Source organism: Balearica regulorum, chromosome 23 (assembly GCF_011004875.1).
Source record: "Balearica regulorum gibbericeps isolate bBalReg1 chromosome 23, bBalReg1.pri, whole genome shotgun sequence".
Classification (NCBI taxonomy): Eukaryota; Metazoa; Chordata; class Aves; order Gruiformes; family Gruidae; genus Balearica; species Balearica regulorum.
This window is the reverse complement of record NC_046206.1, coordinates 2223244-2251192: the sequence shown is the minus strand read 5'-3', so window position 1 is coordinate 2251192 and position 27949 is coordinate 2223244. Positions and strand designations below refer to the sequence as shown.

General features: G+C 41.8%; 1 protein-coding gene across 1 annotated transcript; it reads left to right on the top strand.

Annotated features, from left to right (window-relative positions):
* Positions 1-12: 12 nt before the first annotated feature.
* Positions 13-27820, top strand: DRD2 (dopamine receptor D2). Its single transcript, XM_010309627.2, has 8 exons — positions 13-129; positions 20171-20483; positions 23471-23580; positions 24101-24237; positions 24915-25105; positions 25987-26073; positions 26727-27066; positions 27624-27820. Exons 2-8 carry the CDS (start codon positions 20202-20204, stop codon positions 27815-27817), a joined length of 1341 nt encoding a protein of 446 aa, XP_010307929.1. The 5' UTR covers positions 13-129; positions 20171-20201; the 3' UTR covers positions 27818-27820.
* Positions 27821-27949: the final 129 nt, after the last annotated feature.

Sequence of the window (27949 nt, the reverse complement as noted above, 5' to 3'; positions counted from 1 at the left end):
GAATACCAAAAAGTCTGCTTGAAAGCCTGGGAGAGCTTGAGAAGAGCCACGGTGGAGAGTTGTGGTATTTTGGATATATTTGACACAAAGTACTGCCACCTCTGCTCTAGAGATTCGTATGGCTTGAAGGTAAGAGATACGTGTTGATGCTTTTCTTGAAGAACTACAAATGTTGCGAATATCCTGGTAAGGGAATGGAGACAGTAGCAGCTGCTGTAATCACCACTGCCTAGCAATGTAAATAAAGACATTAGAAGAAGAAAACATTTCTCATTAGACCAAATGATCCACTAAGCTGTTCTCTTCTGAAACAGCGTAAGTGAAATTGAGTTTTCAAATTTAAAAATGCAGACTGTCTTATTTTTTTCTTCTGAAACACTAACTGCAAATCAATCAACAATTGTTATTAAATGCTAAAGCATTTAGAGTTGCTAAGAAGCTAGGATAATTTTTAGAAGTTTGATGTTTAACATTGCTCTCACATAGACTGAATGGAAACAGAGTGACAGGGAAAACTGTAGGAGGAGAATGTGTAGATAGGATATAATGTAGGTACATTCCATTTCCCCAAAGAATGAGATTGTTCAGTCAAATTGTTTGAGCAAAACCACAATTTTTTCTCTTATGACGCTTATTTTTTTACACACGGCAAAACTTGTGTCCCTTAAAATTTACTTCTCAGCACCAGTCTTGTTCTTGAACAATCTTTCCCAGTGAAGGGCGGGAGATCTGTCACCCTTTCCTGAAGAAACCCTAGAAGGAAATCTTTCAGAAATACTCCTCTGAACGTTGCAAGTAGTTTTTGTGCAAAGTTTACAGCAACTTTTGTGGCATGAAGGAAATCTGAATTGTTCCTGTTTGTATTGCAATATTTTCCCATTGCCCTTCAGTTATAAGTTTCATCTGGCTTTTTGAAACCAGTGAAAACCAGAGATTTAAGGCAGGGAAGCAGACTCTAGAATTGTGTTGGGTCCTATTCAGTGCTGAAGTATTTTTGTTCAAAGTTGTTAACTGTAGGTGGTTTCTACACAGATAACACATCCTCACATGTTAAGTCTCAAGTCTCTCTCAGCCTGACTTTCCCACATGCAGAGCATGGAGCCATAGAGCTGACAGCATGTGGAGCATGAATCACTGTTCTGCAAAGTCAAAAAAGAAAAATAACTTGATATTTCATAAATAACCAGCCACAAGATTATAATATAACTGGTCGAACTGGTTACACATGCAATTCACTGCAAAATAGCGTGGTTTATGTTTCTTACACATTCAGTGTTTCGTGTAATTGTTCTTCTTTAACCACACAATGGTCTTAAGAATTCATAATCCTGTGCTTATGGGTTTTTATTTCTTTTGAAGTAAAAATCCATGAATTGCTTGTAGCAATCTAGAAAAAAGTCTATTGACAATATTGCTAACTCCATCAAAGAAGTGTAAAGAGCACTGTCCCTGTAGTTTCTGTTATTTTTTCCATTTAACTTTTTTTATGTTACATTTTCCATTTAACTTTTTTAATGTTACATTAGAACCTTTATTATTTACTTCCCGTACTTTTGAACAGAGTTTTTATAAAAGTACTTTCCACTGATTTATGTATCATGTGATTATCTTTTGTTTACATAGACAGTGTATGGCATGACAGGCAAATATGATGGAGAGAAAAAGATAGAGAAGGGCAGACTTCAAATCTCCTGATCATTTGAAATGGTAACATCAGGAGGAATAGCTATATGTCAGCAGAATTACAAAGATGTGAGTTTGGGCCCTACCTTTTCCCTTAATATTTCTAAAGACAGCTATAGAGCAGTTACCTGACGTGAGGTAAGCGAATTGCCTTACATGATGTGTCACATATCACAGAATGCCACCCAAACGCATTTCATGCAGTTACACACACATAAATCCATTCTGTAAAATCTGTCATGCTATTACATTTGCATATGACTTCTACAGGCACACATGCATTGAGATTGCATGTGTTTTTAAAAAAGAGCTTCAGCTTGGTGCACTGTAGCATTTATAAAAGCAACAGTGCATGTTTCAGACTTTAGAGAAGCCTGTGAACCCTCAAAAGCCAGGTGAGACTGGGTGAATAGTATAGGTTATATTGTAGCTAACATGGATCATAGCCAGAACCAAACATCTTCCTTTTCCCTTTATGTTTTACTTCTGCGTCACTTTCACACTCTGCATGAAAGGCTAGGTCATGATTTAGATTAGAGAAGTGGTCACATAGCGTCCATCATGCCCATGCTGATACTCCTCCCACAGCCCAATCCCAAATCATCATGAAGCCCACTGAAGTGAGTAGGTTGTATCCACATAAATCTGCAAAGCAGAGGTGATTTATATATGTGCACTCTTCTCATGAGGGAATCACAGCTTGACATCCACTCACTCTGCATGCACTGCTTGTATGCAAGGCAGCAAGCACAAAGATTGCACTTTAATCTTTTCCAGCTTTGCTGAAGTATAAGACACCCGCCTGGGAAAAATACTCAGCTTTTTCTTTAATGGCACTTCATTGTTGGTTCAATGGAGTCTTCCTCATACTCCCTCAGGCTAGCAGACTCAGGCTATTGCTACCTTTAGCAAAGGCTCAAGGCACTGGTCAGTTGATAACATAAGTTACAAACATGCTGGTAAATGCAACCGGAACAGAACAGCAGTACTCTGCAGCTAGGATGAAAGGTCTGAACAGTGGCACAGACCAGTGAGGACCTGTGACTAAGATATGCCCCCTCAATGAAACAGAAAGGCCTAGCACATAAGTACTGTTTCCTGTGTGTTCTTCTTTTAAAATCCATCCTTTGTATTAAATCAGCAAATCTCCACCCTCCTGTCTTTTGTTTACTTAAAATTTGGAATTCAAATTTGAGCTTATAATGCTTAGATTTTGATGAATCTCAAAATGCCACAGAGAATTGCTCTTTCCACGGTACAGCTTACTCTCAGAAAGTATAATTACCTGGTATGCCTCTGTGTTCATCACTGGATTAAAAAAAATTCACAAGCCACTGCCGTATTTTAAAAATCCTTGCTGCTGAATGGGCCATTTTAATCCTACTGGACAGATAAGGGTCTGCAATATGTAACAACCAAATTGCCCTGTGACTGCAAAAACCTTGAGGACCAAGTATGAACTGACTTACCCCTAGACTTTCTGATCCTTGGCACCCAAGGATGATTATATGGAATTATCCCCTGAAGCTACCATTGAAACTGCAGGGAATATCTGGATGGAAACAAAACCCAAGCTTCCTACAGAAGAAAGCAGAATTCCATATTACTTGGAAAACTTGGGACATTGTTATTTCCACTGTGTGAAAGAAGCCGTGGAATGAACTTCTAAGCCCTATGCTCTATTTCTGCAAACCATTTGCTTGCTTGTCTTTAACACCCTTGTCCGAGACATATCCTTTTTCTCACTAGCAATATTCTTTAACAAATATTACATACAAATTCTCTAAAGCAACAAGAAACTTTGAAAAATACTTATCTTCAAATGCACCAGTATTTGTAGCTTTTCAACTATGAGTAAGATGGATTTGGCTCATGAACCTTGCATTACTTTCATAATAACTCTTCTTCAATTTCACCCTCTGTTCACAAATTTCTTCTGAACACTTAGGAAATCTGGAAATGAGTGTTCACTTTCTCACGTGCACATAGCTGATATTTCAATGTCAGGAGATATAAGACAGGGACCATGTTCACATAACATGCAATTTAGCTGTAAAGCTTCTTGCCACAGGATGTCTGGATGCTAAACATTCCTAAATGTTGTTGACTCGTGTTCAAGGGGACACAAGGCAATTTCAATTCCAAGGGAAAGAAGTCCACTGATCATTAATAAATGCATAGAAACCACACGGGCTCAGTAAATACCTGAGATGCAAACAGTAGGATGATGTACTTGCAAAAATATCACATGTACTTGCTCCGTTGTTACACTTTTGCCCAGGCTATAGCTTTTGGCTACCGTTGGAGAAAAGATATTGGGACTTATTTTTTTAAGGCTACAGGAGAAAATACAGTAGGCTAAATGCTAAAACATTTGGAATATAGGGATGAAAGACTTTCAAAGATTATTTGGGTTCTAACTTCACTGTATTTCACAAATAAAAACTTTTAGTAACTGCATTTCCTTTGGCTAACTTTTTAGGAGCATGCGAGACTGATCAATTTGTGCCAGGGTGTTGCTAACTAGATTCTTTGGGAAAGGGGGAGGCAATTGTTTAAGTCCTGTCAAATGCATCATTCCTTGTGCTGTTACAAAACCAACCTATATTCAATCTAAAATGATTGCTAATAAGTATTAACTCCTCTACCAATTGTTCCGCTTCAATCATGTTTTCTCTTGCTGTCCTTCATCTGGATATTTTTAGCTTTATAATTTTTTTTAAGATGTGACTATATGTTCAGTTGCTTCTTCTCTGCACAACCCTCCCAATTATCTCGGTGGGTATTTTTCTCTCAGCCCCCTAGATCGGGTTTATTTCTGGTTTACTCTTCCCTGTTGGTTTCCATGTGGTTATGTGGGAGGCTGCACATTCTTTATCAAAGCAGAGAGCCATGATTAGTCCATTCAGAAAATGTAAATGCAGCCTTATGTGTTATGTAGCACTGGAGAAAAAGAGATAGACTGTAAGGAGCAATAAAAGCAGTCAATAATAGAACACAGTGTTAAGCCCTGTAGGTAGGCCTGGATGATCACAATGACGTCCACACTTCAAATTTCTAATGGAGCTAAATAAACATACTGAACTTGTGTACTGCTGTCTGGGGAAAGCTAATCAGAGTGCAATCCAGTCCTGCTGAAGTAAGTGAAATCCACTGTGATTGTGCAGCCTTTGCAGTTAACATTCGTTTTGATTTGTATCTCCCTTTCTGTATGTGTTCCATTATTTATCCCAAATTTCAGACCCTGTAGCCTCAGCTGTTTCTGTCTGAGATGTCCCAGGAGCTGGAAACACACTTATTAGTTGATAAATACATGTATTTGATTTTGCTCACTGCTTCAGGTTGCCAACTGCTAATGCTGGGGATGTATCAGCAAAATCAACACTATTGAGAATACACTGCACAATTTGCAGCTTTATAGAAAAATGAACGCTTCACCAACATCTCAGTTTTTTTGGAATCATGCTCCCCTGAATGCTGCATCTGAGACAGTATATCAGAAAAGTTAAATCTATTACCTAATATATTACACCTTGCAAATTACTTGTCTAAACGGAATCCTTGCCCCAAACACTATTTAGGTATCATCTCATGCAATTTGGAGTTTTGTGCAATATGTTTTATACTCAAAACAATAGGAGGAACCAATGAGTACTTTGCAGGACAAGGTATCACGACGATTTCGTCATAGTGAGAGCTCAGTTGGCATAGACATCTTTCAAGCAAGATCTGAGGAAACGGGGAAAATTTTACTATCCTTGTTGCAAAAGAAAGTGTGCGTATAAAGCAAATTCAGTGGGAAGAGGCAGCACTCCTTTAAAACATCTTATTCTGACACCCCCCATCACAACATTGGTTCTGGAGACCTGTAAGAACTAGGGATAGCTGAAAACATGGGCAAAACTATTTCCGTTGGAAGTTGAACTAAATTAGTATTTTGCAGAAAGTAATTGCCTTTCTCACACATTTTCTTTTTTTCTCCCCCTGCTCAATACAAATTCAGTAATTTCTTCAGTAACACATTTTGTTTAGCTGCAAAAATTCTGGGTTTGGAGCTTCTGACAGAGGTTAATATTTGTAGACGAGAGTTCATTTCTGTCACTGGTATTTCACCATTCCCTTGTTCCACATCACCAGTAAAGTTCAAATATTTTTTCTAGAGTACAAACATATGCATTTCCTTCGAAAGATATTTTACTAATTAAAGGAGAAATCCATGCAATGACGATGTACAATTATTCATTATGTAGGACGATGTTTGTCTACATATGATGTCTGTTTCTTTGCAATTTCCTTTGTCATCCTTTCCAAGTGTTATTTTTATTTATCTGTACGTTTTTTCCCCTCAGTGTGAAGGAAGAATCAATTAGAAAATTACAGCAGTAAAAGACAATGACAAAAAGGATTATAATAAAGTTAATATCCTTTGCCACTACATTTTGCAAGTCAGTTTACTGTTGAATTTCTGATTCAGAATGCCTCAGAATCATACCCACAAAACACATAAGAGACATTGTTTGTCGAGACAATAAACATACTTTAGAAAAAGAGAGAGAGAGAACATGCAAAGGAAATGTTAAAGCAAAGCAATTACTAAATATCTGCAATTACTTGGACATTTCCACCAGCATTCAGCATCCACCCCAAAGATATGATCCTGAAGACATCCTTAATGTGTCAGGTGTGACAACACCTTGACTGCTTAGAATGTGTCTGAGTTTAAAGTGAGTGAAAAATTAAAGTCATAGGCAAGAACAGTAACCCATGATTACATAGCAAATCACATCACTTACAGACAGGATTTTTTTTTTTTTCCCCCCTGGAGATAACCACAGATTCACAAGGGGACCTGTGTGTGCAGGATGAGCATATAGAAGAGAACATCTCTCCTCTGCACTGTTACAATGGACTTCTTTTAGGCAGACAGGGGCCAGTGCCTGCTGGAGGTTTTTGTTGGCCTTCTATGCTTGTTTCACCTTCAGCAAGTAGGACGTGTGTGTTCAGGTCACGCACATTTTGCTTTTAGTCTTCTGCACCCCCTTAGTGATATTGCTTATGAATTAAACAGCCACTGAAGACAGCATTGGATTTAGTTCTGCCTTACCTTTCACAATAACTTGTACCTAGCACTCCATAATTAAAAACATTAGTGGCTCCCTGTAACATTTCATCTGAAAGAGTATCTGCTCTCTGCCAAACAGGGTGAAAATATTCATGACTTTCTGGAGCTCTGTTAATGACTTTGTGGATTAAAGGAATATGGAAATAATGCAGCATTCATAACTAGAACAGGTCCAGATTACTGGATCTATGAATAGGATTCATTATGGATGTTGTATGCACTTAAAGGCCTCAGATAAAATGAAGTATTCGCTGTATTAGGTGCTAGATGTGCACACTGCAGGAAATGGTTCCTGCCACCCCAAGCTTGTACTTCTTTACAACTTTCACAGCTGAAGGCTTTTTTTCGCTATCCCTGATAACTGAGCCCGGATAAATTCTATTGGGGGAGCTGCCAGTGCAAACAGCACTCACAGATACTCTGCTCACCGCTTCCACTTGTAACCTCCGTCAGTAAATCTGGAGGGTTATCGAGCTGCAGGCCAAGGGTGCTGGGGCTGGATGCTGGGGCTGATCAGCTCTGCAGGCAAGCCAACCCACCGCCTGTGTTGTGGGCTGCTTCCTGCTTGCACAGAGGGAAGCCGGAGCCTTTCCAGGGGGCCTGGGTATTCCTGTGGTAGAAACAGCAACAGTAACACGTTTTCATTTCTTGTCCTTTCCTGTTGCTCTTTTGTGGCTTTAGCTTACAAACTTTTCAGGGCAAAATGGCTCCGTTTTGTATACTAAAACCTTCTGTATACTAATACCTTGCAGCAGGCTGAGAGTTTTGCTGTCAGTGTGGAAGTCGACAGATAAAACTTAGGAGAGCCCAGTGATGCCAGGGCTAAGACAGAGCTAGAGAAACACAGGCAAAAGTCCTGGTTGTCAGCTGGCCTCACCAAAGTGGCTCCACTCCACTGAAAACCATGACACACGAGCAGCGTTTCACTCGTTCCTTGCCTTGAGATTTGCAGCACCCTCCCAGAGCCCCTTCTGTGTTTAAAACTGAATGTAGTGTTCATGCAGCAAAGGCCGTGGCAGAGTTTACACAGGCTACTAGTCCAAACATAACCAGCTAGTGTGCGCTGGCCTCTTCTCATAGGAGGTAGCTAGCATAGTAAAAAGTCCTGTAACCTACTCCCATTTACAACAGTTCTCTCCTCTGACCAAGCAGATTTTTCTGCAATTTTGAAATGGAAATGACACAAATCATTCCAAAAATTGACCATCTTTTGAGCACTGGAGCTTTGAATAACCTTTTCCCCTGGCTAGGGATTTGTCAGTGATGCTAGCAATAAGTCACAGGGGGAAAATACATGTCTTTTCAAGGTTTCTACCAGCTGTTGGATTAACAGGTCCTGCTCCCCCACTGAAGAATCAGCCCAAAGCCATCAACTGAGCAAGGGGTGCTCTAGCAACAGGCTGGAGACCGGGGAGACCAATCTAATCTTAGGCTGTGATCTGCACAGAATGCTAATGAGCCTGCCTGAATTTTAATAAAGGCCTATGGGAGAAGTTCGGTTTAGTGCCTCCTGCCTAGTAAAAGCAGGCAGGACAGACAAAATCTCAAACCACTTTTCTAAGATCTTAGCTCAGGAGGCGGCAAAATAGCCATGCATTCACCTGGGAAAACAAGTTGTACCACACATGATGGAAGCAAAATGCCCGCTTTCCTGTGGGTTGAATCACCCGTACAGATTGTCTGAGGTCTTTGAAGAGACACAACAAGATGGCTGTCTTCTCCTTCCACTGCTGAATTTCACAAAACACTGGAGAACTTAACGTGTAGAGTAAGACTCCTCTGCTCTTAGATACCAGCCAAACAGTTCAAAGGCTGGGCAGAGAAAAACACACACACACACCCTGCAATGCATAGACAACAACCTCTCCCCCCACTCTGCAGTGTAACCAGATGACCATCTTTCTTTAGGAAACCAGGATAAACCCACTGAAATCACTTAGCTGGTGAAGGGTTCAAAAAGTAGCAACCAGAACCGGATGGCCTATATAGAATGTTGAAGAGCTTCAACAAGTAAAAGCAAGTAAGAATGAACACTCGAATGTGTCAGGATGAAGGCCACTTTCTCTTACGCCCCTCTGTCTCCATGGGAGGCACATCAGGGCACAGCTGTGAAGCAAGCTGAGCATGGGGCCCTCAGAGCGCAGGTGCTGGATTGCTGTAGCAGGAGCACAAGGGAGTGCTTGACTCGCAATCCCAGTGAGGGATTTGATGGTGAGTCAGGCGCAGGCAACATCGACATCATAGAGGGTTATCTGATCACACATGACACTTCTTGTCACATTGCATCTTTCATTAGCTCAGCCAAAAGGCTGGGGGGAAAAGATGCCTGCCTCCTTTCTAGCCTGCTTCCCTGCTGTATGTTCAAAGGGAGTGGCTGTCCTTAGGTGCCCCAGGGAAAAGAGGAGTGTGAGCAAGGAGTCACTGCACTATCATCACAGGAGGACATGCCTGTGAATTTCCCCAGCCTCTGCAATGTGAATGACACCAGAAAATGAGTCCTATCAGGGGTTCCAGTGGCAAGTTGATAACTCTCTCTAAGCTCATGCTCTGTAAAATTTACACTCTGCTTTTTCTTTCTTTCTTTTTTTTTTAAAAATTGGTTCCCTGGCATTCTCAGTTGAGTTTTATTTGAAACGTTGCATGTGGCTCTTTCTCTCTCACACATGTGCTTGACATCCAAATACATATGCTACCTCTGCTACACAAGCTGAAGGACAAATCCATCTGAAATCATGGAAAAACTCCCTTTGGGAAGAAAATCATGCCTAGGAGCAATAAGTCTTCCAAGAACATGAGCTTTAGTATCACAGCAAGTAACAGTGAGAAAGATCTGCTGCATCGTGAATTTCTGCCTCCATGGGTAGACGAACAAAGAGGGGACACAATGCAACAGCATTAGGATGGAAAGACAAACTGAAGAAGAAATGTATATTTCACATATAAAAGGTAACAAACCATTTTGCATGTCTGGAAGACATTCAAGAAGTTAAATCAAGAAATTCAGACAAACACTCGTCACGGAATGGGCAAGTTGCAGAGCAGGAATCACATGACTCTCCAAGTCCTTTCCAGCACTATGGCCATGACAACAGATGCTGATTTACAGAAGCTGATGATCCAGTCCAATTCCTCTATGGCTGAAATCCCACTCTGTGGCAGGAAATGCAAAAGGATAGGTCCAGACCCACTTCTACTCACATTTTGCTTGCAAAGATAACAGAGGTGGGTGTTGGAAGTCAGGATTTAAGCTGAACGGTGGAGCTGATTTGGGTCAGGGATTAAATGATTAAAGATCATTAGGATTTGAAATTTGAGGACCACTGGCTGATCTGTATGGAAGGAATACACAGAGCCTCCTCACCTTCCCTCTGCTGATTGTAGCCTGTATTTGTACTCATTCGCCATGAAGGACAGGACAGTCATTCATCTAATGTTTTCTTGAAGTTTCAAATCCAGGGAAGTGGCACTTAGAGCAAGAAGGAATCACATGGACATTGTGCCGATTGACACATCTTCATCATATCTTCTACAAAGAATCTATTAAAAGGGACTTCATGGCAAATATTAGTCATATATGGTTTGGGGCAAATACCCTCAAAATCTAAGGGGAGGGAAGGGGAGGGGAAAAAAGAGCTCTCCTTTTCTCTGGAATTCACTTCTTTTGGCAAACATTTTTGCAAACAAGCTTAGTGATAGGAGTGGCAATGAAAAGAGCAGATGTTAAATGAATGTTAGATGAAATAAGTGGAAGGTAAATATTTGATCTCCTCAATCTGAATTATTATTTACTTTTAATAAAGTATGGCTGAAGGACTCAGAGCTAACATATCCTTGTGCTAGGTGCTGCATAAACACAGGAAGCCTGACTGGAGGGGAAAAAAAGGTTTATTCAACTATGGAATTAACACAATCTATTTCTGCAATCAAATTAAGTTATACACTTCAAATGCCAAGCACCACAATGTACACTGAACATTAAACGGATAAAACCAAATAATTTTTAAAAAATCCTTAAATATTTGCCACATTTTAACCAGTACTTAAAAGTAAATATTTTGTTCAAATTTCTGCCGCCTCTATACATAAATACTGGGAATGGGGAGTGAAGAAATTAAACCTTTTCAATTCCTCAAAAAGAATACAATTAGTTCTGCTACTGATTAAGGTTTATTGCAGACATTGGTGGATGATCTCAAACACATAACAAATTCTAAAAGAAGATCGATCACCAGTATCATAAGGCTGGGAATTTATTAGATTAGTCAGAGGCTCAGATCTAGTCAGAGAGATTTAGCATTAGGATACATATAAAGGAACTAAGAAAAAAAATGGCTTTTGTACAGAACAGGATGTTAGGTCTATAGTAATGCAATACTTAATAAGAACCAATGTCTTTCTAGTCAGAGGACCTGTCTCTGACAGCAGCCATCTCCATGTGAGAATGCAGGAGTGAAGTGATATGCAATACCTACGCTATTAATTCACAATCTTATCGGTAGCTGTTACAGATTTCATTAGAGCCTGCAGTGCAAGATCCAATTGTTTCCACAATTTGTTTTCAAACAAGTCTACCATAAGACTTTGGAATGGGTCTTTGTTTTAAAGAAATAAATTCTTCACCTTTAACTACTGAAAGTCAAGATCTGTGTAATATTTCTGGTTGGGTGTCCAAAATTGAAAGCACATACAGTCAGAAATGATTTTAAAAAATCCTTGTCTGCCCATCCTTTCCACCAAGCTGAGAACTCTTCAAGTGGGCTGCATTTGGAGTAGCTCCAGATTTGCGACATTCTTAATCTGCCAAATGCTCAGAAAATTAAAGCTTGCCCTGTACCCGCATATTCGTAAAGAGTAATAGGAATCAATGGCTCTACTCCAGCAACCTGCCAGGCAGGAGTCACATCTCTCTTCTGAATTACAGGTGGGCAGAGGGAGTGATGGGGTTTTTCTGGAAGGACATTATTTCTGGAGGAAACTATTTATACCTGCCTCCATTCTGGAAGGAAAATTGGTGATTTGCGAGGTAAATTGCCTTTCTATGTTTGAGATGACTGTGCATTTGCCAAGTCTCCTTTGAGGAGGGCTAGCACTGAGACCACGTGCTGTAATGGCTGCTGTGATGGTTTAAGAGCCCATGCTAGAAGTCTTGGAAACCTGATCTGAATTTTCTAAAAATGTTTGCAAAATGTATTCTGAACTTGGGTAACAAAAATGTTTTGAGTTAGATATTTTCAAAGAAAAGGGCACAATTTAACTAAAATTTCAGAGCTGACAGTTATTTTATATTTTTTCTCTCATTTTTATGTGAGATGTTTTAACAGGTTTGAAATCCTGACAGATCCTAAAAAGCTCTTTTACCAAAAAAATAAACCCAAACCAACCCACTACAACCTTTCCTTGCAAAAGTTAGTAGTTTTGACTGTTTAACATACTGGAATGAGAAAATGTTTACATTGGAAATTCCAAGTAATTTCTGATAAAACCCTATGAGAAGCCTTTAATTAAGGGTGAGATTTGAAAAGGATGTGAAATCAGGAGGCAATCAATTCCCAGTGAAATTCAGTCTTAGAACATCCTTCTTCAAACAGTCCAGACCAATATGTACGCTGGTTTTCAATAGGGAGGGCAGTAACACATTCTGTTCCCTTTGTGCCACTTCTGTCTATACTGTAGCAGTCCTGGTAAACATTTTGCTCCATCAGCACTGTACCCAGGGATAATGGACAAGTGCTCTGGGAAAAAGAAAAACTTCTTCCCTCTCCTCCTCCCTGCAATGCAATTTCAAACTCAGGTGAAAATTGATGGCATCGTAGGGAAAGAGGGAGGATTAATGCACTAATACCACAGATGGAGAACTGAGAAATCAAGTGACTTCTTGAAGTCAAAAGCGTCAGAACAGCTACATTAAAACCAGGAATTAGCCTTGCAGTTCTTGAGTTACAAGGCTATTGCAAGAAGATCATCCTGTCACTCACTCCCACAGGAAGGAAACTCTCTTTGCATTCCAGAGAAAGGAGCTCAGGCTGCTGTGGTTCTCTTCACCCTCTGTCCCTGTGCTGCCGTTAGGGAGGTGGTGATTCACATCACAGAATTGGTGCAGAGTGCTCTGAACGATGCAATTATTGAGAAGTAAAGCGCTGTGAATAGAAAATATTGTGGCATCCGCGAGACCAGTTAACGTCAGTGACTCAAAAGCCTATGTGGCTCGAGTGCATTATATACAAACCCCATGCTAATAGCACTTCTGAGCACTTACAGGAGGAAGTGCTTAGATTAGGTGCTTTACAACACACCTCGGGGGGGTGGGGGGGGAATTATGCACGCTTTCTAGTAGGAAGATCCAATTAGATATTATGCAAGACCAAGTGAAACACAGCAATGTTTCTGAATCAGAAGCGAGCAATAACTGTGGTTAAAATGCCTTGCACTTGTATTTCGAATAACAAAGGATCTGAAGAATGGGGAGCAATATAGAAAGGCAGGAGAGGAGGAGGCTTTCCAAGAGGCTTTTGCAAGGAGATGATGGGAAGAAGTGTTGTATTGGATAGATACAAAGGTTGCACAGCGCTGAAGTTGGAATTCATCCCCACCTGAAAACCCCAGCCTTGTCAGAATCTCTGTGTCTAATTTTTGTACCTCTAGGTACAGATGTAGCTAAGCCTACTGCTTGCGTAATCTGCTTATTACTGGAGACTTACTTACCACTAAGAAAATGCAAGGAGTGTAGAAAGTTAAGTTTGCACAGTACTGCCTTCTGAAGAGATACAGTCACTGCTCAAAACTGCTTCAAATGTAATTACTGCCAGGACCTCATCAGTCATGACTGTCAAATCCCTGCTGTATTTGCATGTACTGTCAGTGTCTGGGAGAGTCAGGTTTATTTAAAGCCACTAGGACTTTGCTTGTTGTGTTCAGTGTATCAGCTGATCCTGGAGTGTCAGATGCCAAGGCAGGTGGCCAGGATTTTTCATCAGCATTAGCAGCGGCAGTGGGTATTATGGTTCTTGGGTCAAGGCAGAATTTACAGTATTTTCCTCATTCCTGACCTTTCCTCCTCCTCAATGTTTGCAGACACTGTCCCCTACGTAGAACTGGATGGGAAGAGGTTCTTACTCAGTGCTAGCTGCTACACACCTTCCTTGCTCTCCAGTGAACCATGACCATAATCTATTCACAGCATAGATTATCAATTCTGGGCTTACATGCAAAACTTACTACTGCAGAAGCTGCTTTCCTCTGCACAGTGCTCCTGAACAGAGAAAAAAACCCAGCTCCTCAAACACACTTTCCCCTTCTCTTTCTCTTCCACCACCTCCCTACTCCAAAAGCATATGTTATTTCCCTTGATTGGAATGTCTCAGTTGCATTCTCAGTGGAGCCCAGTAAACAGCATCAAGAAGCATCTTCAGGACAGAAAGGATGTCAGTTTGACAGCTTTCCTGTGGCCCATTGATTCAAAAATTTCAGAGGAAAACGACAATATTCAGGGAGGCATTGTACTGTGCAAATTTCGCTTAGACATTGATTTGTGTGAAACAGAAATGCCTTTGGAGCAAATCTGTCTCTAAACACCTTTCTCACATAGTCCTAGGCTAGACTTTCAGTAACCTGATGGGTGCATCTGGGAAGCAGCAATTAGAAGGAAATAGGCAATCTGGCAAGAACTGCATGCAAGAAATACCTTGGGAAAGGGAGGTAGAGACTGTTCTGAGGCTGCTGTAGAAACATCTGCCATCGGGATATTGTTCCTGGTGGGTTTTGCAGTTGTTTTCCTGTTAGGTCTACACAGAGTTCAGTCACTGAGGCATTCTGGCAATCAGGAATGCCAAGATGTGCAGCGTGACTGCGTCTGGAGTCCACAGGAAGGCTTGGCCCCTGAAAGCATGCTGAACCAGTGACCTCCCCAGATCACAACAGTGCTGCTAGCTGCCTGCAGCCCCCACCACACACTGCCTGCCCAGGGGAGCTGCGGCTCAGATGCTGCTCAGGCATCGCAGCAGGGAGCAGAGTGTAGCTCCCGCAGCCGCATCCCTCAGCTCCTGCTCCTGCCTTTACCAAGCTGCTCCAGGCTGAACTCCAGACTTCATCTTAAATGTATTATGTCTGGGGCAAAACCTTAGGGAATTTAATACTGTTTTATGAAGAAGCAAAGGCTGACTGTGTGTTTGGGCAGCCAGGCCCAGATTAGCTCTGAAGGCCACAAATCTTTACCAAACAGAAACCAGATGCTGCAATGACATGTATCATACTGTCTGCTAGACACTGACACTAGCTCAGGACAAGGCCTGTGAATATTTTCTGCCTGAGGATGTTTGCAAGCAGACTAAAAGCCAAAAAGAGTGTCACACCTTTGCTATTTCTGAGAGAAAAAAAGACATTTGCACTGAATCGGGGCATCTCTGACCTCACATGGAACTAAGAGCAGAGGGCAGACCCACGATGTTGTTCAAACACAGGCGAGCTGTAAGTATGAGTTTCTGCTGGAGCCTTTTGCCCTCTGCTTCCCAGTGAGCTATCTGGTACACCTATCTCTCTATGACAGAGCAAACTCCGCTTCTCTGCTTAATACACATTTCCATGTTTCAGATCTTGCCAGAAAGACAAACAGTTTTGTTGCTGCCAGTTGTGAACGTTACACATTTGCCAGGGAGATGTCATGCTTGTTTGCCACAAATGTAATTAGACGATCAATCATGTGGAGCCAAGGAGAAATACCAGCATTGCAAACAAACGTATTTTTCAGAGTGCTCTCTGAAAAGAACAGGGAGTTAACTACAAAGGAGAGAAAATGCACTGGCTCTGCATTCACAGCCTCTGTCCCGGCACCCTTTCCCCTGTCATTTCCAGCAGGGAGTAGTAGCCAGACAGCAGTTTTCCTCCAGCTGCTGAAAGACATCCGGGGATGTTGGGATGGGAACTTGTTGAGAGAGGCTATTTTCCTCTGGATGGCAAACTGCTTCCCAGTTAGGCCATGCTTGAACAGGGACACTCGACGAAGTTAATGTAGAGGGGACTGGCACAGACCAGGGTGTACACCTGCTCCAACGGAAGGGGAAAACAGCAGAGAGGCTCTCTGCGATGCAGACATGCTGCTGCACTGCTGGCATCAAACACAAGGCTGCAACCTTGCTGCTCTGTCCTGCCCTTGACCTCTCAGTAAATCCATATCGGGATTAGCTCAGCCATACTAAAAATCTGTGTGGACTCTTTGCAGGAATTAAAGTGGCTTTGCTGCAGTTAATTCACAAAGGAATTTGTTCCATTTCAGGACTCTACCCACACCTGCATCCAAAGTCTCAGCTAAAACTGAGACTCTGTTTTGCCTCTGGAAGTAGCATACAGGGATAGTGTAACTCAACAAGGTCTCACAAGGACATTGCATAGCAAGGTGCCATTTGTACTACCTTTTCTCTGTATTTATCTTCCCTCTGCCTCCATACGAAAATGCAGGTGCCTGCACAGACACAGTAAAAACCACTCTCTGTTCTAGTCAGCTTTTTTAAGTGCTTCTTTCTTCTCTACTGAGAAACTGTCAGCAGAAAAATAAACTGTGCTCCTTAAAGCAGTACTGAAAGACTCACAAGACACTCTAATGGCCACCAAAATGCTTCCAAATGATGCCAGTTCTGTGTCTGGAGAAATGATTATTTTTAGGACTGAAAACTCAAACTCTCAAAAGTTAGGAATTAAAGAGTTGTCCATGTAATTGTAGTGTTGTACCATATGGATACATACTAGACATAGCCTTTAATTGCATGATCACAAATTACACTGTGTTTTAGGTTCTCTATTTCATGCAAAATATTTGGAATTTTTTTTTTTGCTTTCATTTTCCCAAATTAAAACTTTATTTTTAAATAGAAACACCAAACTTTTTCATTTGTACAACATTCAAACATTATATTTTAACCTTCCTCATGCTGATCAGCTGCATGAAAAGACAAAAATTCTTGCTGTAAAAACAGTTCTACGGAAAGAAAAAAAAATCTTGCAGAAGCTGGAAATGGAAGAAAATTTTTGCTTACTTTATCCAAGACCTTCTATATCCTCCCTAATCCCCATCATGTAAATGCCAAATAGATGGACATGAGAGATTAGCTGTATATGGTTCCTCCAACTCTGCCACTGAGTGGCCATGTCCTGTAAAATGAGCAGGGCTAGAATTACTGTGGATATACCTCACCCTTGTCTCCGGCCTTTTCTTCATGAAGCACAATTCTGTTTAGTGAACTGCAGTCAGAGGTCAGAAGGAGCCAGAATAAGAGCAAGGGGCTGATCCTGCACATATCAAATCATTCCACTTCTTTTATACTTTCAAGATAATTTTCCATGTTCCTGCTTTTTTTTTTCATCCTGCATTTTATGCATGTTTCTGCCTTCTCTAGATAGTTTTGCATTTCGAAGGGCAACAGGAGAAAAGAAAAACCTGTTGCTGCATTTAGCATTGATTTTTCCCCTTCACTCTGAGTCACATAAGCTAACATTTAATTAATTTTTGACACTTTGACAGTTTCTAAGACGACATTTGTAGAGCTATCAAGTGCCGCTGATAGCACTGTCAGACAGACACTTTTTGAATTATCAGCTATTAAGGACCCATATGCAACAAATTTCCAAGGATTATTATACAAATTGTTCTCTGAATGAGAAAAGCACACAAAAGCTCAGTGAAACATAAAGAAACCATTGTTCCCAGGTAAATTTGATATTTGCAAATGTTTTGCTATTTTGATCACTTACATGGTTTAATAAATCAAATTCACTTTGTCTCTTATTAAGAAAATTAAATGGCCTGATTTGGGATGTCTGAGAACATGACCAGATTTTCAAATCACCTTTATGGAGGTACAGCTTGAGAAATATGGACTCCTTGATTTTAGGAAGTGCGGAGCAGTGCTTCAAGATCTCTCAAACTAGAAACCCCAAAATCAAAGTAGCCAAAATCTCCAGATGCTTTTAAACAGCTCTTGCCTTTACTCTTTGAGCATGCTCTCTGATGTGTCACTATTTCTTGATGTAGTGACTACTTCAGGCCCAGGTACAGATCTCAATACTTCGCTTTCAAACACACAAGCAAACCTGGCAAGGGGTTGTAATGGTCAACGTGGATTAATGCCATTCCTGAGACGCTCTGCAGCTGTGGGTGGCAGTTTGGGTATGACAACTCTACTTTTGGTGGCCTCACTAAGCTAATTTACCAGTTGAAATAGAAGCTCTGTTTCAACAAATGGGAGCAGTATTTCACCTTGCTCAATGGCACAGCTATGACTTGATGTTAGCATTTGTCTGCCTCTGCTGTATGCCAGAGCTGTGTTGTTACGATCAGACTGCTCCGTTTGCTTGTCCTTGGAGCATCTGGCATTATCGGCTCTGGTGAGCTCACGGAACCTATTAGCTCATAGAGTGAAATTCAGCTCAGTGCTCCTCTCCTCATGGCCTTTGTGGTTCTCTGAAAGACAGACTCAGGTGCATGCCAGTCAGATCTGAGCATGTCCAGTTCTGCCTGTACTACCGGCTCAGTTATGCAGAGGACAAGGATGATTTGCAGACTGAGGTAATACTCATATTTTAGCCCATACTGCTTCAGCAAACCCACATCATGCAGAAATCCCTTCTTTTTCTAAGTGTGTAGACACTCCGGCAGAACCTAGACACGATGTGGAAATACTCAGAAGACGGTGCCAATCATCACAAACACCCGTTGCACAGATCCTACCCTGGGGGATCTTTAGTGAGCCCACCTAAATGAGAGCCAAAAGAACCTCACCACACAGCCAGGAAAAAGTCTTTCCAGTATGCCAGAGCCAGGGGCCAAATATACTGCAAGCTCATTGCAAATGTGGAATTTGTTTTTCGTATGCTGGCACCAGACAAAGACCCCCAACACAGACACCTGCTACCAAGGTCTGCATGATGTAGCTTAACTTTTAGCCAGTTTCTTACAATGTGGACATATGTGCAGTTGGATGCCAACAATCTAGGGATATGCAGAGTCCCGATATCACTGCTTGGCATCACCTGCTGGCCTAAAACCCATATAACCTCATGGACATTCATGCACCTTCGCTAGCCTGCACCATTGAGAAATATGACCTAAGAGATATCAGTTCTACTGTAACGTATCATCAGAGCAGAAACCACAACCTTCCCTTCACACACCACATCCCCAACTTCAGCTTTGTTTATACATCTTCCTCAGCAGAGAGTAGCTTTCACTGCCTGCATTTGCAGCTAATAACTCACAAACCTCTATATCCAGACAGCAACATTTCTTTAGAATATTGTTTCCTCATCTATGTTCAGTCCATTTTCTTTCTTCTTTCTCTTCACCCATAAAAAATGCCTGTAAGCCTGGGAGCTGATCCATAGCCAGTGGAAACCAAAGGAAGGCCTCTTGGTGAGAGCCCCCCTTACTGTGTGCCGAAAATGGCCCAGCTAAGGAAGCAGAACACAGAGGCAGTCCTGGGAGACAGAAAAAGTCCAAAAGACTTGCAGTTGTCTTTGATACGCCTGCGTAAAACAAACACAAAAACCTAAATAGGTTCTAGGGAACTCTGCAGCAAAAAACATGATTTATTTATATTTTACTTTTGAAAGAGTGCACAGCACATGGCCATTGGCCAGGAAAGAAATGATGGTTTGCTGTGATGCCACAGATTTCCAAGGAGACCTGTCTTCCCGGTGCCAGGAGCTGCAGAGGCTGGGCTGTGGGATGGCACCCAGTCGCGCCCCCACCATTTTCCCCTTTGCACTGCAATCTCACTGGGGGAATGGCAGAAAGCAGGCACTGTCCAGCCCTGACTTCAAAACTGCTACTGTCAAGTTTCATTATCATCAAAATTTGGTTCATAGTTTTATTTATTTATTTATTTCCCTGCTGGAGGAAAAACATAAGGAAAAGCAATGGAAAAAAAACCCAACACAAACACACAGCCCAAAGACCCATGAAGCACATGAAAAATAAACAAAGAAGTAGGTAATGGCACATCTGCCCTGAACTGTGCACACCTAGCATGATGCAGTTAGTGGTTAGGAATGTTAGGGGAGCGGACACGGAAATCCCAGGCACTCTGCCCGAATTGGCTGTAACACAGAATAACTAATATCCCTGGCCACAGATATCTGGGGGGTGAACCAGAAATAGAAATTAACTTCTTGAATCCCCACCTAGGTATCTGACCCTCAGTTCAGCCTCCCATCGGGGTCTTCATTGCATTTTCAGTCAGTCAATCATTTGCACACAGGAATTCAGGGTAGGGGGAACAGGCTTCGGAGAATCCCAAGAGTGAGGTAGCACATGCATAATTGTTTTATTTTTATTTTACATGTTGGCATTTGACTGTCTTTTCAACATCTTTGTGTCAGGGTGGAGCTGGAACCTGGCACTTTTACCTCCATGGATCCCCTAAACCTCTCTTGGTACAACAGTGACATCGGTGACAGGAATTGGAGCAAGCCACTCAACGAGTCCAGTGCAGACCAGAAGCCTCAGTATAACTACTATGCCATGCTACTCACCCTCCTCATCTTTGTCATTGTTTTTGGCAATGTGCTGGTGTGTATGGCTGTGTCCAGGGAAAAAGCTCTTCAGACTACCACTAATTACCTGATCGTGAGTTTGGCAGTGGCAGATCTCTTGCTAGCAACTCTGGTCATGCCTTGGGTGGTCTATCTGGAGGTAGGTGACCCAGTTTTCTTTTGCAGTTCTGAATGTTTCTGGTGAATGGGGAGAGAGAGAGAAGGTTTAGCAGCCTGGACATCAGCTATTTCAAGACCTCCTGAATTTCCCAAAACAAAAGTGGTTTTAATTTCTTAAGAGTCGGTCAGATTTTTCCAGGAAATGCACATGACAGCAGATGACAGGCTGACTTGAAAACACACTGTTGTTCCGAGGGCTAAATTACAATCCAATTGTATTGAAAATCTGGCCTTTAAATAGAGGGGTCAAGAGCAAAAGGACCCCAATTTTGTTTTCAAAACTACATGGATGAACTGTTCATTCCCAAGCATAAGAATGAGTCTGCAACAACATCATGGGTTGCGTGCAATAAACTGCATCAAATAGTAATCAGACCCCTATTTCTGAAGGACTAGTAGTAAGAAGAGCAGGCAATTGTAGAAGTAGGATGTCAATCTAGAGCTTTTATGTCACAATGTATGACAGAAACGGAGTCACAAGTGAGCTACTTTTCACATTGCTGCCATTAGCATGTCACTTTGGTTCAAAAGAACTCTATGCTTCTGCACACAGAACCATATTTGAGTGGCACTGTGGTTTGTGAAAGTGAAATACTTCCAAGACTGCCACCTGTTTACTTGATGGCAAATGACTTTTGCAACAGTAAATAGCCTGGAAGAATGAAATGCATCTCCAGAGGAAAGAATAAGAGAAGATACACAGCCCCTCCCCCTTAACACCCTTTGCTGGGATGCTTATGTTCTTCAGTCAGCTGGGAGCTGGCATGCTGGTGGCAATCACAACCAAGAGGGAGTGAACAGTGGTGAGAAAGCATAAGACTGAAACTGTATTGAGCTTACAATTAATTTTTAGGTACTTGTTTATGAGAGAAAATGATAAAACAGAGAGGATAGCAGGGGAAGAAGCCATAATCAATTAGCCCATTAAATATTAATGCAAAGCAAAGCAAACCCGCTGACTTGACATAGGCTGTTGAGAAACCACAATACTAATTATCACTCCAGTTAATTATTGTTTTCACGGCACTTTAAAAATGTAAAGCATCATGCATCTGCTAAAGCTTATTAACATGACCACAGGCTCGTTGTGATTGCAGTCAATGCCTCTGGGACTAGTTACACTCTTCTATGATATTCGTCTTTTGCAACAACCCATTTTAAGCAGAGGCTTATGCTGTGAGAAGCTCTTGCTCTCTTAGGCCCAGCTGTAAGAGTCTCTCAGACACTTCTTATTTTAATGTGGAAAAATAAAGCACAAATGATGTAAGATACTTTACCCTTTCTGGGCTCATGTCTACATGGAGTTGGACAGGAACCTCAGCTTCTTTAATCTACCAGCTAGGACAATCAGGCCTCTACATCTCAGCGATACTTTTTTTTTTTTTTTTTTTTAAATTTACTTTCACACTTTCTGCTCTTATCCACACTCTGCTAAACCTACTGCTAGCTTGAAGCAACAAAAACCCATGACAAATACTTGCAGACAGAGAAGAAGCCATTGGACTGATGTGGGTTAGGCACACTGTCATCCCTCTCTGGGTTTGCAATCTGAAATAAAAAGTGGGCAGAACCCTTTGTTCTGTAAATATCTTCTTCAGGGTTTTTTTGGTTGGTTGGTTGGTTGGTTGGTTGGGGTTTTTTTGGCTTTGCGTCACAAGCTCGGACAAAAATGAATGTCAAAAGGAGATCCTTTAAAAAAAACAGCCTTGATGCAAACAAGGCTCCAAACTTCTGAGGTTTCTCCTACATGAGTGAAAGCGCTAAGAGAAAGATGCTGCAGTTTACAGCATCTCTGATAAACTCGAAAGTATGCGTTCAGGAAAATGATTTTGCAGAGGCTTATATCTGGCTGGAAACCTTTGCCGTTGGGCAAATTCCCATCAAAGTTACTGATGTAACTGTCTCTTAAGTGCTTTTCTAATCACTGAGTATTCATCTGTCACTCAGGCTTCAATGCAGTCATTCTTTCTTCCTTCTTTATGCTGCCTATGCTTATGTATATCAGAGCAGAAATAACTGAAGAATAGATATCTTATTCATTCTATTTTCAAATGCAGTAGGACTCTATTTTTATTAGAGGGAAATATACTTTTTTCATCACATGTCAAATCCAGCAGTCCTAATAATTGCTATTAAACTTAATTGGCAAAGTTCGGTTTCAATAGCAAGATAAGTGAAGAGAAAAAGGCTACTGGTAATTGGAAGTGTTATCATTAGTTCTTTGTCTTTATCACAACATGCAGTGTGTCAAAGACTTTTCACTCTGAATTAAATTCATTTCGTTCACAAAAAAAAAATATGCAAGGAATTTCTACTCTGATTTTTTAAACTAAGAAGTGAAGGAAAGCTCCTACTTCTCTATTGTTGATCTTTGTTAGGTATAATTGCAAAAAAGTGTCTAATAAAAAGCTGTAAGTAAAATTAGAGGTGCTCAGAATATAAAATCAATGTATTTCCTTCCTAATACTTCTTTGCAATGCCTCAGAGACCTGTTTAAGCTTCCACATAATTCACTCTGAGGAGACTGGCATTCCCTTATGTCATTGGAATATGACCCCAATTTTATGTTTGCTGTTTGGGCTGCCCAACTCAATACAGAGTACCAGGATGCAATTAGGAAGGACAAAATCACACCAGCCCTCAAGTGAATAGTCTAAAGAATGGTTTGGATGGAGCAGAGTACTTCCTTTGTGCATGTGCCATCATTTGAGACCTTCAGACTAGACAGGACGAGGTCCTGGAAGGCACTCAATGGCAAACAAGCCTACTTGATACAGCATGTGACTGATTGCGTGTGATCTGATTCCAGCTGGAACTTCTGTAGACAAAATTTTGATCCCTCTTGAACCAGCAGAACTCCAGCTACCAGAAAATGTCTATAACGTTGTGCAAAATTCTCACTTTAGACCCTCTCAATAGCATGTCCTCAGTGAATTCTTTTACTGACCTTATTCTCTCTCTTTGCAGGTGGTTGGTGAGTGGAGGTTTAGTCGGATCCACTGTGATATCTTTGTAACCCTTGATGTTATGATGTGTACTGCCAGTATCCTCAACCTCTGTGCCATCAGCATTGACAGGTGAGGGGCTCCATGGCAGCAAGTCATGTCAAATCCACAGTGGCAAGTCACAGCCGTTTTCATATGGTCTAATTTTACCTGTGACTCAGAGACTTGAAAATGGTGAGAGCTAGTGTTGTTGATGTCTTTTGAAGAGCAATTTAGAGGACCTAAATGAGGTCTGAGCAGGGATTCTGTCAGAAGCAGATGTAGAAACACTGGTCTTGAGAATGTAAGTGGAATTGTCTGTATATGTCCCCATTAGTTCAGTCCTTCTGTTTATATACTTGAACGGTGAAGCAGACATCTGTGGGAAAGCAGTAGCTCAGAGAGAGTGAAAGAAAAATGCTATGGTGAGCTGATCCCAGCCTCATGCCTTCCAAAACGGAATGCAGACATCTTGGAGATTCGTGAAACCTGACTTGCCCTATATTCTCTTGCTGGACCAGGCTTTCAGACACAGCAACTAGGTGTAATTTCCCACAAAGTTTGTCAGCACTGCAGAATAACAATAGAGTGGGTTTGTATCTTTACACCGCAGGTACACAGCAGTAGCGATGCCAATGCTGTATAATACCCGCTACAGCTCGAAGCGCAGGGTCACGGTCATGATTGCTGTGGTCTGGGTGCTTTCATTTGCCATCTCCTGCCCACTCCTTTTTGGCCTCAACAACACAGGTGAGTGTTACGCCACCTCCAGCTTACTACTGGCATCTTCCTGGCTTTACTGGGTCCCCAGATAGTGTTCTCTTACAAGTCGGGAATAAACGTTGGGATCAGGTTTTAGGTGTATTGGGATGTATCCATCCCTGCTTCAGGTGTCCTCTCCTGGTGTCATTCCAGATTATTTCTGTCAGCTGCTTCTGGATCTGTTTCAACTCTTGCTGCTTCAGACCAGTGGATTAGACACATAAGAACTGAAGTTATGTAGAAGTTTACACAACACTCATCAATGTTACATTAACATTTGTCCACTACAAAATCAAAATCCCTCTTATATTAAAAAAAGTGAGAAGGAAAAGTCATGGAACAAATAGCTTCACTGAGACAGGAAAGAAAGAACTGGCTGTTCAGCCATCAGTTTCATAGGAAGACTGGATTGCATACAGCGTGAGATCAGCGGGCTTTTAGTTATAAGGCAAGCAATAGCCAGGGACTTTGGGTTGTATGTGACTCCCTACGAACCAAGGGGAGTTTGCTGTTCTGGTACCACTTCCAGCTGACAGGGTGGTCCCCCCTAGACCCCCTCCCTCTCTGGGTATCTCTGTGCCTTCTGAAAGAGGGAGAGAAGAGGAGGCGGCCAGTACGAGCTCCTAGCAGCAGGGACAATGAGCCAGAAACTTTTTGTCTTCCAGATGAGAATGAGTGCATCATTGCCAATCCTGCCTTTGTCGTGTATTCCTCTATCGTCTCCTTCTACGTTCCCTTCATTGTCACCCTGCTAGTGTATGTGCAGATTTACATAGTGCTCCGGAAGCGCAGGAAGCGCGTCAACACCAAGCGCAGCAGCCACGGCCTGGACTCAGACATGCAAGCCCCGCTGCAGGTAAATAAACCTCTGCCTTGCTCTCAGCTATCTCCGTCCTTTCCCCTTCCTTGTCCACTTCATTCCCCAAAGCACTTTCTCCTTTCCCCAAATGACACTGGCCGGACTAGGTGAAATACTGGATCACAAAGGTGAATGCTGTGTCCTGTGCCATTTTGGAGTCCCAGTTGCACACTCTGGATTACCAGGTCCCTGGCGGGTGCTTCACAGGCCTCCCTGGATCTCAGGGGATGTTTCATCAGCATTAGGAGCTGCATTAGGAGCTGCTTCATTAACCAGACTGCATTTTCTTTGGCTCTGCTGAGTTTGGGTTGGCGTACCCAAGACTACAGGCTATACTATTTTCCGAGTCAGTCCTGCTGTTGTGACAAAGAAGTTCAATGGAAATTGTTTGCGTGGCTGGGGTGCAAACTACATTGCTGGTAATGATACCTTTCCAGTGAAAACAGCCTCTCAAAGCATGAGATACGTATATAAGTGGAGTCCAGCTGAGCGTGTTAAGTGTGAGACCGCTTGTCAAAATGCTAGTCTTGCAGCACGTGCAAAAACAACCAGTAGGAATGTGTAGTCCCAGAGGACTACCTCCAAACTGCATTGCCTCAGAGGCCAGTGCCATGTTAAGCAAAGGAGGCAGCAAGACAGGGGTAGACTGAAACCTAAGCACATCTTTGTGGTTTCCTTCCTTTGGTGAAAAGCACAAAGGATACTTGCCTCCAGTACTGCTGCTTCAGACTAGTTTTCCATCATTCTTAGCACCTTAGTCACACTGATTAATTTCTCCTTCATGCCCTGTGTTTGTATTTCCACCTTCCTCCCTTATCAGCTTCCCTTCCCAATTACTATATGCTTGTGTAACCTCTGAGCTGGTGCTTGCCCCTTAGGACAAATGCACTCATCCAGAAGACGTCAAGCTCTGCACAGTTATTGTGAAGTCCAATGGGAGTTTCCAAGTTCATAAGCGCAAAGTGGTGAGTGTTAAAGAGAAGTAGTAGCTTTTCAGAACATTTAGCTTTCCCATTTTCTCCTCTCAGGACACAAAATAAATATATGTAGGGTGGGAGAAAAATAAGCTAAGAACAAAGGTTACCATTCAATCTCAAAATTTAAATATTTTTCCCATTCCTTAGAGTGAAGCAGGGGGTTTAAGATCATTGAGCTCAAAAAGCCAGACTAAGCTCACCTAAAGATCAGCTATGAAAGCCATGACATTTTAACATTTTGTCTTTGATTTTCTTTCCCTCTCTGGTATTTATTTTACTTCTTGGACAGCATTGCCTTTGTTGGGTTTTGCTTGTTGATTTCACTTTTATTTATTAATACTCTGAAAACCTAAATAAAAATTTGTGGGAAGTGGAGACAATGTCTCTTCCCATTTCTTAGCATCTTTGTGCAATAAAGGAGAGTACTTCGCTGCAGTTCTGTCGCTCCCATCTACCCAAAAGTATTCGTATCTGTAAACACTTTACAGCCCTTTCTCCAAGCATGTACCAAAAATGCAGGGAGAGAGAAGAGGGATTGATTGTTCTTCAACATCATCCAGCTTCACTCTGTAAGGAATGTTTGTTGCTCCTCTCTGTGTATTTATCTGTCTTTATGTTGTGGACATTTGATTTTTGTCCAGGAGGCGGAGAGTCACATAGAAGAGATGGAAATGGAGATGGTGTCCAGTACCAGTCCCCCTGAGAAAACCACCATCAAACCAGTGGCACCATGTAACCATCAGTTGGTTGTGCCAGTTGCTTCAAATCAGGGCACCAACTCAACCCTGCAGGCACCCTTGGACAGCCCTGGGAAAATAGAGAAGAATGGACATGCCAAAGAAACACGCCACACAGCTAAGGTCTTTGAGATCCAGTCTATGCCTAATGGCAAGACAAGGACCTCTCTCAAGACTGTGAGCAGGAGGAAACTGTCACAACAGAAGGAAAAGAAAGCCACTCAGATGCTAGCTATTGTACTCGGTGAGAATGCGTATTGGCTTCCTCTTGTGTTTCTGCAGAAAACTGATAGCTACCCAGGATTAGGGTAGCCAGTCTGAATGTCCAGTGCAGACTGTTTGTACAGGCCTCCACAGAAACAATTTCACTTGGTACATTAGAGGATATGTAGGCAAGAGGCTGCCAATAGGAAGGCTACCTCCTTCCTAGCTAGGAACTGTTCACAGTGCGGTACAAAAAAAGGCTCTGAAAGTTGTCCATCTAGGGGGTGCCAAAAGGCAGCTGGGTGCAGGAGCAAGAGAGCTCATGGTCTCTCTAGAACACAAAAGGCAGCATAGCTCAGCAAGAAACTGGCACCTCCAAAGGCCAGATTTTTTGATGTAACTGGTCTAATTACATCAGCTAAGTTGTTCTTTAATACCTGGATACTCTGAATGTAGACTATGAGACTTAACCAACAGAAGGCTTATTCCTCAGGGAAATATTTTTCCTTTATACCCAAACGAATCTTACTGTTCTAATAGTCCCAAAATTTGTCCAGCTTCCAGCAATCAAAATCTGTCTTTTTCCTTTTTCCCCAGGTGTTTTCATCATCTGCTGGCTCCCATTCTTCATCACTCACATCCTGAACATGCACTGCAATTGCAATATCCCCCCAGCAATGTACAGCGCCTTTACATGGCTTGGATATGTCAACAGTGCTGTCAACCCAATTATTTACACCACCTTCAACATTGAATTTCGCAAGGCTTTCATGAAGATTCTCCACTGTTAAAAGTAAAAACAGCAACTACATTTTTAAGAATGAGAAAAAAGAAACCAATGCCATTCACGCACACAAATGGGCAGCCATGGATAGGTCTCGAGCTCTTGTATTGGGCATGAGGCCTACAGTGTTACAACAATG